The sequence below is a fragment of the Hemiscyllium ocellatum genome, chromosome 33 (genome assembly GCF_020745735.1).
Source record: "Hemiscyllium ocellatum isolate sHemOce1 chromosome 33, sHemOce1.pat.X.cur, whole genome shotgun sequence".
In the NCBI taxonomy this organism is placed as follows: Eukaryota; Metazoa; Chordata; class Chondrichthyes; order Orectolobiformes; family Hemiscylliidae; genus Hemiscyllium; species Hemiscyllium ocellatum.
The window spans coordinates 8,246,187-8,260,535 of NC_083433.1; the positions used below are offsets into that span (position 1 = coordinate 8,246,187).

The 14,349-nt window shown below is 42.2% G+C and overlaps 1 protein-coding gene across 1 annotated transcript in view; it reads right to left on the reverse strand.

Annotated features, from left to right (window-relative positions):
- Positions 1 to 14,349, reverse strand: part of LOC132831198 (vesicular glutamate transporter 1-like) — a 95,040-nt gene that overhangs the window by 30,793 nt on the left and 49,898 nt on the right. The window contains exons 4-5 of the mRNA XM_060849211.1: positions 10,917 to 11,169; positions 9,615 to 9,733 (exon numbers count right to left, since the gene is read on the reverse strand). Coding sequence (XP_060705194.1) covers positions 9,615 to 9,733; positions 10,917 to 11,169 — 372 coding nt within the window. The remainder of the gene's footprint in view (positions 1 to 9,614; positions 9,734 to 10,916; positions 11,170 to 14,349) is intronic.

Below are 14,349 nucleotides of genomic sequence, written 5' to 3' on the forward strand. Positions count from 1 at the left end.
AATTAGTATTGATTCATTCAAATATAAATTGGATTTCTTCAGAAAGAAAAGCATTTTAGAGTCCAGTTTATGAATAATTTGAGAGCTGATATATGTGGAGTGGAGCTTTGGAAAGAACAGCAGATTTTGAATCCATTGTTCCCAACGTTCTCCCCTACTGGGGGTATTCCTCACCTTATGTCTGTGCTTGTGATAGACTCTGTATCGAACCCCGTGCTGTATCTCTCATGAGGTTGATTGATGGGTCAGTATAGAGGGAGCTTAACTCAGTATCTAACTTTGTGCTGAACCTGTCCTAAGAGTGTTTGATGGAGACAGTGTAGAGACAGATTTACTCTTTATCCTACCCCTTCCTGAGAGCGTTCGATGGGGACAATGTAGTAGGAGCCTTACTCTGCATCCAACTCTGAGCTGTTCCTGTCCTGAGAGTGTTTGATGGGAACAATGTAGATGGAGCTTTAATTAGTATCTAACCCCGTGCTGAACCTGTCCTGAAAGTGTTTGATGGGGACAGTGTAGAAGCAATTTTATTCAGTACCTAATCCTATACTGAGTTTGTTTAATGGGGGATAGTGTAGAAGGAGCTTTACTCTGTATCTAACCCCATACCATCCCTCTCCTGGGAGTGTCTGTGGAGTCAGTGTAGAGGAAGCTTTACACTATATCTGATCCTATGCTGTAGCTGTCCTGAAAGCGTTTGATGGGGATAACATAGAAGGAGCCTTACTCAGTATCGAACCCTGTGCTGTACTGAATACGTTTGATAAAATAGTAAAAATAGCTTGATTCTGTTTGCAACCTGCATTGTAATTGAGATTGAAAAGATTAATGAGACAATGTACGTAGTTTGTCATGGAAGTGAAGTTCAAAACAGACTATCAAATGTCCAGTACTTCCTCATCAAGAGAGGATTAGAAAACCATCCCTTGGTACTTTGGTGCTTTAGTTGATGGCTGTTCCCTGCTCAAAGTGGAAATAGTTACAGAGTAAAGCCCACTTAAATTTATCAAAGTAATGGAGAGACCTCCTGAATCTGGATTTTAATTGGTCCCCAAGAGTCAGAAAATCATTTGTGAATTGCTTTGTAATTCTGGCTTAGCTGCAGGCAGTGTAAAGGATAGCACTAATTACCAACCCATCTGCATCACAGACACCACGTCACAGGCTTGGGATGAATGTCTCTTCAGTTCATGGTTTGGAATAAACGGAGAAGCCAGGCTGTTTTTGCAGGGCACCTAATTCTGCTTTGATCCCTGGAATTATTCATCTTATCAAAAGAAAAACGGAAAGAGATCCAACAGTCTTTATTCTCATCAGGGCAGATGGGCTGTTCATAGCAAAGCATCACTGCTCCCTCTCAGCTGTAGGACCACACAGCTGCCCAGAGGTTCATGCATGATGAGGAGCTGCATTGACTTCATTGCTGCACTTGGACCTCCGAGATAAAACAAGGGGGTACATTGGTCAGCATCTTCCAAACCCATAATCTCTCCAATCTGGAAGGGCAGTGGCAGCATATACATGGGGGTCAGCAGCAGTTGCAAGGTTTCCCCTCGAAATGACACTCACCCTCCCTGACTTGGAATTAAATCGGTGTTCCTTCACTTAATCTGAGCTATCAACATCCTTTCTCCCCCAGCACTCTACACGCCACACTCCACACACATCCTCCTAACCCCAAACCAGAGCATAAATGCTGCACACTTCACGTTAACTAGAGTCACCTAGACTCAAAGTGTTAGCTTGCTCTCTCTCCATGGATGCTGCCTGACCCACTGTGATCTCCAGTATTTTTTTTGTTTTCAGTACAGATTCCAGCATCTGCAGCAATTTGCCCCCTCTCTGTCACTGCACCAAAATCCTGGAGTTCGCTGACCAACAGCAATGTCTGATAATGATTTTTGAGAAGATTTGAAGCTCAGGTTGATAATAAGTATGTAACTTAACTCGCTGAGCTGGAAGGTTTGTTTTCAGATGTTGCATCACCATGACTGGGTGACATCATCAGGAGAGTCTCCAGTGAAGTTGTGTGGTATGTCCCCCCCTCTCTATTTATAGGTCTTGGTTTCTTAAGGTAGGCTGTGTGCCCTTGTGGTGGCACAGTAGCTCAGTGGTTAGCACTACTGCCCCACAGTACCAGGGACCTGGGTTCAATTCCAGCCTCAGTTGACTGTGTGGAGTTTGCATGTTCTCCCTGTGTCTGTGAGAGTTTCTTCTGGGTGCTCCATTTTTCTCCCACACTACAAAGATGTGCAGGCTAGGTGGGTTAGCCATGGTAAATGTAGTTGGAAGGATTGGATTAGATTAGATTCCCTACAGTATGGAAACAGGCCCGTTGGCCCAACAAGTCCATGCCAACCCTCCAAACAGTCACCCACCCAGACCCATTCTCCTTCCCTGTATTTACCCCTGACTAAAGCACCTAACACTATGGGTAATTTAGCATGGCCAATTCACCCTAACCTGCACATCTTTGGATTGCAGGATGAAACTGGAGCACCCAGAGGAAACCCACACAGACCTGGGGAGAATGTGCAAACTCCACACAGACAATCGCCCGAGGTAGGGTAGAGGAGTGGGTCTGGGTAGGATGCTCTATGGAGGGTCAGGATGGACTTGATGGGCATAATGGCCTGCTTCGGTACTGCAGGCATTCTATGATACTATACCACACAGATTGCAGTCGTTCAAGTCAACACCTTCTCAAGTGCAATTAGGAATGGGTAACAAAGGATGTTGACCTTTGGCACCTCCGTCCCATGGATAAATAAGTAAAAATCTGCCATAACTTTGCATTATCACCAGCCCCTTCTCCAAAAGCCTTTCTGTAAGTCACTCAAGATTATAATTTTTATTTTCACTTTCTTTTATCCCAGTTTGTTCCTCATGATCCCCAATATGCATATTTTATTTTAACTCAAGACTAAATGAGTTCTCTATGGTAAACTGGTTGAGCAGTTACACAATTGGATAAAAAAAAGGGTTGAGTGGTAATTTGAATGAGGATCTAAAATGTTGACAGGGAGAAGTTGTTCCCAATTGTTGGAGATTGTGAGGGTACAGATTTAAGGCAGTTGGCAGAAGACAACGACAACTCGAGGAGTAACTTTTTCACGTGGCAACTGGTTGGAATCTAGAATGAATACATTGTAGAGGAGGCGGGGCCGACTGATTATTATCTGAAACAGAAGACTGTACAGGATTGCAGGGAAAAGGCAGAGGAATGACACTTTTGCTCCCTGCACCTTTGCACATGGACATAATGTGTTGAATGGTCACAGCACAGAAGGAGAGCACTCTATAATTTTGTGAGATGTTCTAAAAGGGGATCGAACTAAAAGCAGCTCATTATTACCAAATCAATTTGCATGTTTATTGTGATATTAAAATTACTAGTAACCTTTCCTGTACCTTCTACCAGCTTCTGAGGTCCACTTTCAGCCTTTTCTAAGGGAGAGTGCATTAAAGTTGGATAAAATATCAAAATGTTGCTGAGGATATTTATCTCTTTTCTCACTGGAGTGTAGGAGGTTGACAGGTGACCTTACAGAGGTTTATAAAATAATGAGGGGTATAGATAAGGTGAATGGCAAGTGTCTTTTCCATAGGATGGGAGATTTCAACACTAGGGGGCATATTTTTTAAGGCGAGGGGAGAAAGATTTTAAAAATACACGAGGGGCAAATCTTTTATGCAAATAGTGGTTCATGTGCAGAATGAACTTCTCGAAGAAGTGGGTACAGTGACAATGTTTAAGAAAACACTTGGATAAGTATATGAAGTGGGAAGGTTTGGCGGGATATGGATCAGGAGCAGGCAGGTGAGACTGCTTTTGGAATTATGTTTGGCATGATGTTTGGACTGAAGGGTCTCTTTCCTTGCTGTATGGCTCTATGGAAATAAACTAGCATTTCCTTGCCCTCGATTATATTCTTTTAACAGATATTTCTCATGAGGATTGAGTGGCTGCTATGCAAAATAAAAGAGAGTTGTATTAAAAAAATTCCTGGACTTTCCCTCACAGCCAATAAAGTGTAAAGATAGAGATCAATGATATATAGAGATGATTGTGATAAGCAGGACGTCACTGTGACATTAGTTGTCATGTGTTGGTATTCTATGAAAAGGCTGGTCCTTGACAATTCAGGTCATGCTACTCTGTAGCCTTCCCATGATGTACAATGTTGTTAATAGATTGTTAATAGTGTCATAGAGTTATAGAGATGTACAGCATGGAAACAAACCCTTTGGTCCAACTTATCCATGCCGATCAGATATCCCAACTCAATCTAGTTCCACCTGCCAACAGCCGGCCCATATCCCTCCAAACCCTTCCTTAGTAGATGTTGTTCAACAGTAACCTGGAAATCTGAACTGAGTCTGTAGGAAGACCCAATGAACCAACCTAAGAACATGTTATAACATGAAGTATTTTGGAAAAGTAATCATAATGAGGACACATGGCAACCAATTTGCACACAGCAAACTCTGTTAAAGGAATGCCCCACAGCCCAAAGATGTGGAGGTTACGTGGATTGACCATGCTAAATTGCCCATTAATGTTGAGGAATATGCAGGTTAGATGGATTGGTCACTGTAAATATGGGGTTGCAGGGATATGATGAGTCTGGGTGGGATGCCCGTTGGAGAATTGGTACAGACTTGATGGGCCAAACTGCCTCTATCTGCACTGTAGGGAATATATGAACCTGTGAATGTGATAATGACCAGGTAAACTTCTGTTTTTAATGTACATTGGTGGAGGAATAAATATTGACCATAACATTGTGGTTGGTGCCACAACATCTTTGTATGTCTACCTCAGAGGGGGAGTAGGACTTTGATGATTTAATGTCTCATCTGAAAGATAAGCCCTGCAGCAGTCTATCAAAACTACAAAGGGCATGCCTGCTTAGGTATTTGCCTGCGAGCCTCAGAAATGGGAATTGAATTGACATTATCTGGCTCAGAGATGACACTGTTATTCATTGAGCCACAGCTAACACTATGATGCATTTCCCCACAAATGCACTAGTGATGGGAACTCTTCTGAAATTGAGATTCAGGATAGGGGCAGCACAGAGAGATTCAGGAAGTGGATGGGATTCTGCGAGGAGCTGGAATGCTCTTTGTTGACGTGGCAGCAGCATCCAGTTCATAGCGAAAGGAAAATCATCAGACAGTCTGAAAGGCTGGCAGCTCGGTACGCTCCATGCCTGGGCAAGGAGCCAATCCCTTGGTACCACGCTTCCAACTCTGTTAATTAATCTTACCATGAGTTGCTCTGCAGGTCATTGCATCAGCAGAAAATGGAACATTAAATCATTCATTCAATGCGCAATTCCATCTCTCTAAGGGAAAGAGGGCTGAAAATTATCCCGACATTTGCATTTGCAGAGATTTTGCTGATGCCACTGTACTTTTGCCAATGCCAAAATGACCTATATCTCGTGTTTTTATGGTGCTGATTTACCTCACCACGACTTTGCTTTTTTCTTGCCCTTCTGTTCTACTTTGAGCACTGACTCTTGCCAAGTAACAGGTGCCCTGGCATCACTCTAGAACTTTGCCCATTATTCATGAGCATATGGTAAATGCTGGTGGCAGACCATTCAACCATAACAGCTCCTTGGCTGAGTCCCATTGTGTTACAGCCAATGTCATACAATTCACAGGTAAAGGCTGTTGTATCAGAATCAGGGGGCATTTACACATGACTGGGGAATGGTGTGGGGCTTGGTGAGTGGGACGTGAGTTTTCGGAGTATTAGAAAACCACCTTGGAAAGATCATAAGCCAACCACAAAATCCAAAATGTTTTGGGTCTTTAGCTGAAGTGGGAAAACTAGGGGATGTTTTGTCCTCACACAGTTGAGGTTGGGGGACACAGATTTCAGGTTCTGGGGTAAGTGATAGAAGGGGAAATGTGAAGAGGAGATCCTTTTCGCAGCGAGTGGCAATGGTCTAGAACTTGCTGCCCAGAGAGTTCGGTGGAAGTGTGAAGTGATCAATGATTTCAAAAGGAAATTGGATGGGCACTTGAGGGGGATAAACATTCTCCAGGGGTGATGATGGCCTAGTGATGTTATCACTAGCTTATTAATTCAAAGACCCTGGCCATGTTCTAGGGACCCAGGTTTGAATTCTGCCACGGCAGATGGTGGAATTTAAATTTAATAAACATCTGGAATTAGGAGTCTGATGATGTCCTTGAAAAGTATTGTTGAATGTCAGAAAAACCCGTCTGGTTCACTGATATCCTTTTGAGAAGGAATCTGTCTTCCTTATCTGGTCTGGCCTAAACATGACTCCAGACCACAGCGTTGTGATTGACACTGAAGTGCCCTCTGGATAATTAGGAATGGGCAATAAATGTTGGCCTGGCCAGTGACAGCCACATCCCAAAAATGGTGGGACGCCTGTGAAGGAACTCATAATGAAAGCCAGCCAATTAAAAAACCTGGCCAGCTTTGTTAATTCCTTGTATTTACTCCTTAACTGTGTTTGTCTGGATGTCTGTTGTTTGTGTGAATGGGGACTGAAAACACATGTTTTGGATTTAAAGCATGGACACAAATAAAAATCCTGGTTGTTTATTTTTGCCCCTGCTAAAGTTATTGGGTATTTAATAAATAGTTACGAGTTTCAGTTGAGATACACAACTAGTGTCTGGAATTCATTATGTCCAAAGTCTGGGATTGTTTATTCAAAAGTCTGGTTAGGGACCATTTGAGTAATTGTTGGGGTTCTTCGACAGTTTAATTTTACTATGTTACAAATACAAAAGTAGAAAGGCTGCATTAGTTTGACTGCTTGTCTCCATGTCAGAACAGATCCTATGCTTCCTCATTGGGTGACTGGGATTGTTTATTATGGGTAAATACAGGTTGGATTTAAAGCTCTGCGGAAAGCAGGGTTGGGAAAGAAGGTCTATGCTCAATTTATTTTCCATCAACTGTTTTAATGCCATTCTTCATGCACCCATCACCCATTTCAGAGATGCCTGACAAATAGTATTGATCATCTTCACAAGGGCTAGTCTTTTGTTTATTTCTCCATAACTTACAGTCTTGAGCTTTCCCGTTCAGTTGCTTGTAAGAACCTTCCATTTTCGATTTCAGGCTGTTTAATGTAATACCATTCTATTGAAAAACATATGAATGAGGAACAGGAGTAGGGCACTGAAACCCTCGAGCCTACTCATCTATTCAATGAGATCATGGCTGATTTGAATATTCCAGCATCCTACCTACCCCACCTTTTAGCACCCCCCACCTTCCACTTGCTAATCAATAATCTATCTACTTCCACCTTGAACATAGTCAAAAACTCTCATTCCCCTGCTTTTTGAGGAAGAGTGTTCCAAAGACTTGTGGTCCTCTGAGAAAAACATTCTCCTAACTCTATCTTAAATGGGTGACCCCTTACTTTTAAACTTAGTTCTAGATTCTCTCACAAGGGGAAATATTATTTCCACATCCACCCTCTCAAGTTGTCTTTTAACAAGGCCTAGACATTAAAATTGGTTCCAGCAAGTCTGGAATAGATGCTATGTTCAAGCAAATGGATCTTATGTGTTTCAATCCGTTGTTTCTTCTAAATTTCTGTGGATACAAGCCCAGTCTAGTCTCTTTCTCACTGAGTCATACAGCACAAGAACAGACCTTTTGGTTCCACTAATCCATGGTGACCATAGTCCCAAACTAAACTAGCTCCACCCACCTGCTCCTGGCCCATATCCCTACAAACCTTTCCAATTCATTATCTAAGCGTCTTTTAAACAGTGTAGCTGTGCCCGCATCTACCACTTACTTAGAAAGTTCATTCCACATTTGAACTGTGTAAAAGATTTGTCCCTCGGGTGTTTTTAAATTGCTCTCCTCTCACCTTAAAAACATGCCTCCAAATCTTGAAATCCATTCTCCTTCCATTTTTCCTCAACTACTTCTTTCAGCAAGCTCTCATACCTCAGATGATGGTCAATCCAACCTTGTTGCTATTTCTTGATGATATTTACCGCGGATCATCCCATCTCCACCATTCTGAGATCTTTTCTATTCGTCTTGTGCTCTCTCCCACTGATCCACTACACCCTACCCCAGGGCCACATTTCACCAGAGCTCGTTTTGTTGACACAATAAGACACTTAAAATTACAGTCCTTGATAATTTTTTTCTTGCAATCCCTTCTCATTCCAGTAATATGTTTATTTTCCTACTTAGAGATGATGATCATAAGAAATAAGAATGAGAAGGCCATTCAGCCCTTTGATTCTGCTCATCATTCAATAGGATCATGGCTGATCCAACATTCCTCATACCTGCTTTACTGCCCTCTCCCCGAAATTCTTGATTCTCCGACCGATCAAGAATCTATCTCCCTCGCCTTAAATATGTACAAGGACTCTCCCCCCACAGCCCTCTGTGGCAACGACTTCCAAAGATTCACACCCTCTCAGAGAAGAAATTCCTCCTCATCTCAGTCTTAAATCAGAGCTCCTTTAATTGGAGACTATACCCTGTGGTCTGAAATGTCCTCTCAGCACTTTTCCTGTCAAGACCCTTAAGAATCCAATAGGTTTCAATGAGATCAGCTGTTATTCTTCTAAACTCTACAAAGAAAAGCCCTGATTTGTTCAATCTTTGCTCAGAACATCATCCCTTGATATTAGGGATCATACGAGTGAACCTTCTCTGAATTGTCTCCAAAGGAATAATATTTTTCCAAAGAATGCTTTCTTTACCATGACTATTCCAGCTCTTTATAACAATAATCAGATTCTGCCAAAACGTTTCCTTTTCCCTTTTCATCTCTCAAAATCAGAAAGGTTTCTGATCTCTCTCGTTTTCCAACAATGAGTCAAGAGGTGGTTGTGTAGTGGTAATATTTCTGGGTTAGTAATCCCAGAGCATAGTAATGCTCTGGGATCATGGATTAGAATCTTTAAACTCAGTTAATAGGACTGGGAATTGAATAGTCATCATGTCAGCCATTGTCTATTGTTGTTAAAAACCCATCGGATTCACTAATCTCATTTCAAGAAAGGATTTTGCCACCCTTACCTGGTCTGACCCACATGGGACTCCAGACTGAGTCCTGACTCTATTCAGTGGTGTTTAAAAGATGTGAGGTGATCACATTGAAACATAGAGGATCTTAAGGTGCAAAAATTGTGAGGCTGCTTCCCTTCACCAGAGAGTCTACAACCAGGGGGATAGTGCCAGAATAAAGGGGTACCAATTTGCTGTCCTCTGAAGTTACTCAGGGAAGGGTAATTAGAGTTAGGTAGCTAATCCCAGCCTTGCCAGTGATACTTACATCCCTTATAGATTCATGGAGTCACAGAGATGTACAGCATGTAAACAGACCCTTCGGTCCAACTTGTCCATGCTGACCAGATATCCTAAATAAATCCATTTTCATTAGCCAGCATGTGGCCCATATCTTTCTAAACCCTTCCTATTCATATAACCATTCAGATGCCTTTTAAATGTTGCAATTGTACAATAAAGCATTTTTCTTCAAACATCATAGCTTATATATTTTGCATGTCAATTTGTAGTTTGCAAGTTTTCACCACTTCTATTGATCCAATTTTTTGGAAGCGTTCCCTACCTGTTGGCAGCAAATTTCTGGGATATGTAGCCTCCTGGAATTTGCGTAACAATATACCCCCAGAAGAAGGATCCGTGAATCATTCCCACCGTCTCCGGATCCCAGTTAAATCTAGCTTTCTGGAAAAGAAAGGAAATGGATAGATTGTTATTATACATCCTTCTTCAATCAATGCACTGCATAAAATAAATACTTTCTCCATCTATTCCTCTGATTCCTTTGTCAGTCACCTTTATTGACAGGCTCTTAATTTAAGTAACACCCTTTACTCCTTTTATTTAATCTGTTATGCAAAGGCTTTAACACCCTACAGCAACTTTGTGGTGATGCCACAAAGTTACACATCACTGGGTATAAATACTACAGTGTGGGGTGAGTTAGAACACACTACACCAGGTTGGATTAGAAATTTATGTATTGAGAGCACTCGGGCACAAACGCATGAAGAAGAAAGAATAGTTGAGGGGTATGGATAAAGTGAAGAGCCAAGGTCTTTTTCCTAGGGAGTCCAAAACTAGGTGGCATAGGCTTAAGGTGAGAGGGGAAAGATTTAAAAGGGACCTTAGGGGCAACTTTTTCACACAGAGGGTGGTGCATGTATGGAATGAGCTGCCAGAGGAAGTGGTGGAGGCTGGTACAATTGCAACATTTAAGAGGCATTTGGATGGGTATATGAATAGGAAGGGTTTGGAGGAATATGGGCCAAGTGTTGGTTAATGGGACTAGATTAGGTTAGGATATCTGTTTGGCATGGAAGAATTGGACTGAAGGGTCTGTTTCCCTGCTATACATCACTATGACTCTATGATTCTGAGTGTGGCATACATACCACAACAATAGACAATAGAAAATAGACAATAGACAATAGGTGCAGGAGTAGGCCATTCAGCCCTTCGAGCCTGCACCATCATTCAACATGATCATGGCTGATCATTCCTAATCAGTATCCTCTTCCTGCCTTATCTCCATAACCCTTGATTCCACTATCTTTGAGAGCTCTATCCAACTCCTTCTTAAATGAATCCAGAGACTGAGCCTCCACTGCCCTCTGGTATTGTGATATTGTGTGGAGTGTTTTTAGCTAAGGTCAAGACACTCTATAAACACAACTGTTATTGTTACTGCTGCCATCTCTTTTCTGGTTCTAGTAAAGACAAAATCCTACAGATGCTAGAAATCTGAAACAAATGTAGAGAATGCTGGAGAAACTCAGCAGGTCTGGCAGCATCTGTGGAGAGAGAGCGAAACAGAGTTGGTGTTTCAAGTGCAGGCATGACCCTTCTTCAGAGTTCTTCCTCCTACCTCCATGATGAGTTTCCCGTTGCTGTAGACTGTGTTGTTGTTGACCATGCTTACGATGGCAACCCCCAGATTACAGCGGATCCCAAAGGAGATGCAGAAGCCCAGGCCACTCATTATGGCGATGACATAGCGCTTTGGCAGCCCGAAGCACGTGCAGTCCACAATGGGCTGCCTTTTCTCTGCCACTCCGATCGCTCGACCATCTTCAGTCAACTCGATCGTCTCTCCGACATTCTGCCGCTTCTCTAGGATTCTGTGTTGTCAAAAGGAAAAACAGGGGAGTTAGCATCCTAGGAAAAATTGGAACAGGAACATTACAGGTACAGAAGGAATCTTCAATGATTCTCCTGGGAACAAAGAGATCCGGAGAGCTCATGTGCATAAATCTTTGAAGGTCAGTAAAGTTCTTTAACAAAAATAAACAACGCTGCGAAAAGAAAAGTACACTGACAAAACTTTGCATCTTGCATGCATCAGGACAGATGCAAGAATACCAAATTTCAAAGGGACGAACATTTATTTTGAAATTTGACATTCTTGCTTCAATCCTGATGAGTGGAAGATGAAAAGCTCGGTCAGCATGTCTTTTGTTTTTTAACAAAGTTCACAATACCAAGCTGTCCAATGACAAGGAATTCAGAGAAAGGTTTTCTTTAGAAAGGAAAAAGAACTATCTAGAAGGTAAGTGGAAGCTCAGTTGTCTGTCGGAGAGAACAAGTCAATGACATCAAAGAAACTGTAAGCTGAGCAATCTCCATAGCACTTTAGGCTAAGGGGAAGTCCGGAGTGGCTTAACAGACATTAACAGAAAAATTCCAGAAATGGCAGACTGTGGAAGAAGAGCTCCAGGGTGGCACGGTGGCTCAGTGGTTAACACTGCTACCTCACAGTGTCAGGGACCTGGGTTCGATCCAACTCTCGGGCAATTGAATGTGTGGAGTTTGCACATTCTCTCCATGTCTGCGTGGGTTTCCTTTGGGTTCTCTGCTTTCCTCTCAGAGCCCAAGGATGTACAGCTCAGGTGGATTGACCATAGGAAATTGTCCCATAGTGTCCAGGGATGGATAGGTTAGGTGAATTAGCCATGGGAAATGCAAGGTTATGGAGATGGGGTGGGATGCTCTTTGGATGGTTGGTGTGACCTGATGGGCTGAATGGCCTGCTTCTGAACTGTAGGGATTCTGTTCTATGAGGTGAAAGTGAGGTTTGCAGATGCTGGAGATTAGAGTCGAGACTGTGGTGTTGGAAAAGCACAGCAGGTCAGGCAGCATCCGAGAAGCAGGAGAATCGATGTTTTGGACAAAAGCCCTTCTTCATGAATTCCTGATCAGGCCATTCCTGATGAAGGGCTTTTGTCCGAAATGTGGTTTCTCCTGCTTTTTGGATGCTGCCTGACCTGCTGTGTTTTTCCAGCACCACACTCTCAATTCTATTCTATGAGCCCACGTTAAGAAATAAGTGACCTTTGTTAGCAATTTGTTTAAGGATCCCATGAAAGAGACATTAACATAGGAAGGCAGTATTGACTGCATATAGAGATTTGCTGGAAAACCAGCAAGTGTAGCCATAATCACTGAACAAGAAACCTCAAAGTGGAAATCAGTGACCCTTCTCTGACATTCCCAAATTTGTAGGATTGAGGGTAAAAAGATTGCATTTTTATTTCTGATATTTGTAATAAAAACAGTTTCAAATACGTATAATATCATTTGTTTTTTCTTTGTTTCTGTACAATTAATTTGGATGTTCTTTTGCTAAAAGTACATGATCAATCTCTTGTGAATAGATGAGTGACTGACCACAACAGTAAGCCAACTGCAAAAATAAACTGCAAAAATCTGGCATCTGATTTATCCAGTATTCCCTACGTGTGCAATTCTGGTCTCCTTCCTATCGGAATGATGTTGTGAAACTTGAAAGGGTTCAGAAAAGATTTACAAGGACGTTGCCAGGGTTGGAGGATTTGAGCTATATGGAGAGGCTGAACAGGCTGGGGCTGTTTTCTCTGGAGCGTCGGAGGCCAAGAGATGACCTTATAGAGGTTTACAAAATTACGAGGGGCATGGATCGGCTAAATAGGCAAAGTCTTTTCCTTGGGGTCGGTGAGTCCAGAACTAGAGGGTATAGGTTTAGGGCGAGAAGGGAAATATATAAAAGAGACCTACGAGGAAACTTTTTCACGCAGAGGGTGGTACGTGTATGGAATAAGCTGCCAGAGAAAGTGGTGGAGGCTGGTACAATTGCAAATTTAAGAGGCATTTGGATGGGTAAATGAATAGGAAGAGTTTGGAGGGATATGGGCCAGGTGCCGGCAGGTGGGACTAGATTGGGTTGGGATATCCGGTCGGCATGGACGGGTTGGACTGAAGGCTCTGTTTCTGTGCAGTACATCCCTATGACTCTAATTTATGAAAGACTGTCTCATTTTTGCGATTCCTAGCTCTGGTCTCCACTAGGAATGGAAACATCTATTTCTCAGCCTTCGATAATTTTAAAGGCCTCGCCTAATAGATTCCCCCATTGCCCCCTGATGTATCTTTTCCACAGGCCGCTGGGAATTGGAGTCAGTTTTCTCCTAAGGTGTTTGCAATGTACAACAGTGCCAGGATTGTGTAGCAGATGAAGGCAAACAAAGCCCATTTTTAAGTGCCATTAACATCATGAAAATAACTAGTTTCAACTGATCTTTGAATAGATGTTATTTGTGACAAGAATAATCAATTGTGATAAAAGCAAGACTACTCTACAAAGACTTGCCAGGCTTTAATCAGGATTAAGGATGGATCAAGGCTTCCATGAAACTGCAGATAAAAATAGCTATGCTAAATGCTTGTAGCACATCCCACGTAATCGTTAATTCAGCAACTCTATCTAAATAAAAGCAACTGAACACTCCTGCTGACAATTTAATTTCTAGATGATCAGGCTGCCTCTCAACACCAGTTGGAAATGAATCGATTACATTGTGCTGCAGAAACCTGTCGTTAAGTCCAGAATGTTTGCAGTCAAAGACTTTGCCTTGATTGGAAATCCTTGTATGTTTGATGTGATGGTAAAAGCTTTAGTCCATCAGAAATCTATGCATTGAGTGAGATAAAATGCTTTGTGTGCAGAAAATGATCAGTGAGTTACTACCCAGCACCAATGGTGATTATGAGTTAGAAAGGTTGTAATGGAAGGACTTGGCTTGGTTGCTAAGAATTCCTCAGTTTGAGAGAATTGGTACACTGGAATTTAACACTGTGTGTGAATAGGAAGGGGTTTTAGTCCATTGGAATACAGAAGTGTGAGTGAATGGGAAGTGGTTTGGTCCATTAGAAATCAATCAATATGGGGGAATGGAAAGGGGTTGAGTCTAGTGGGATGTGATAATGTGGGTGAATTGGAAGGGGTTCCTGACAGAAGTTTATAAAATAATGAGGGGTACAGATAG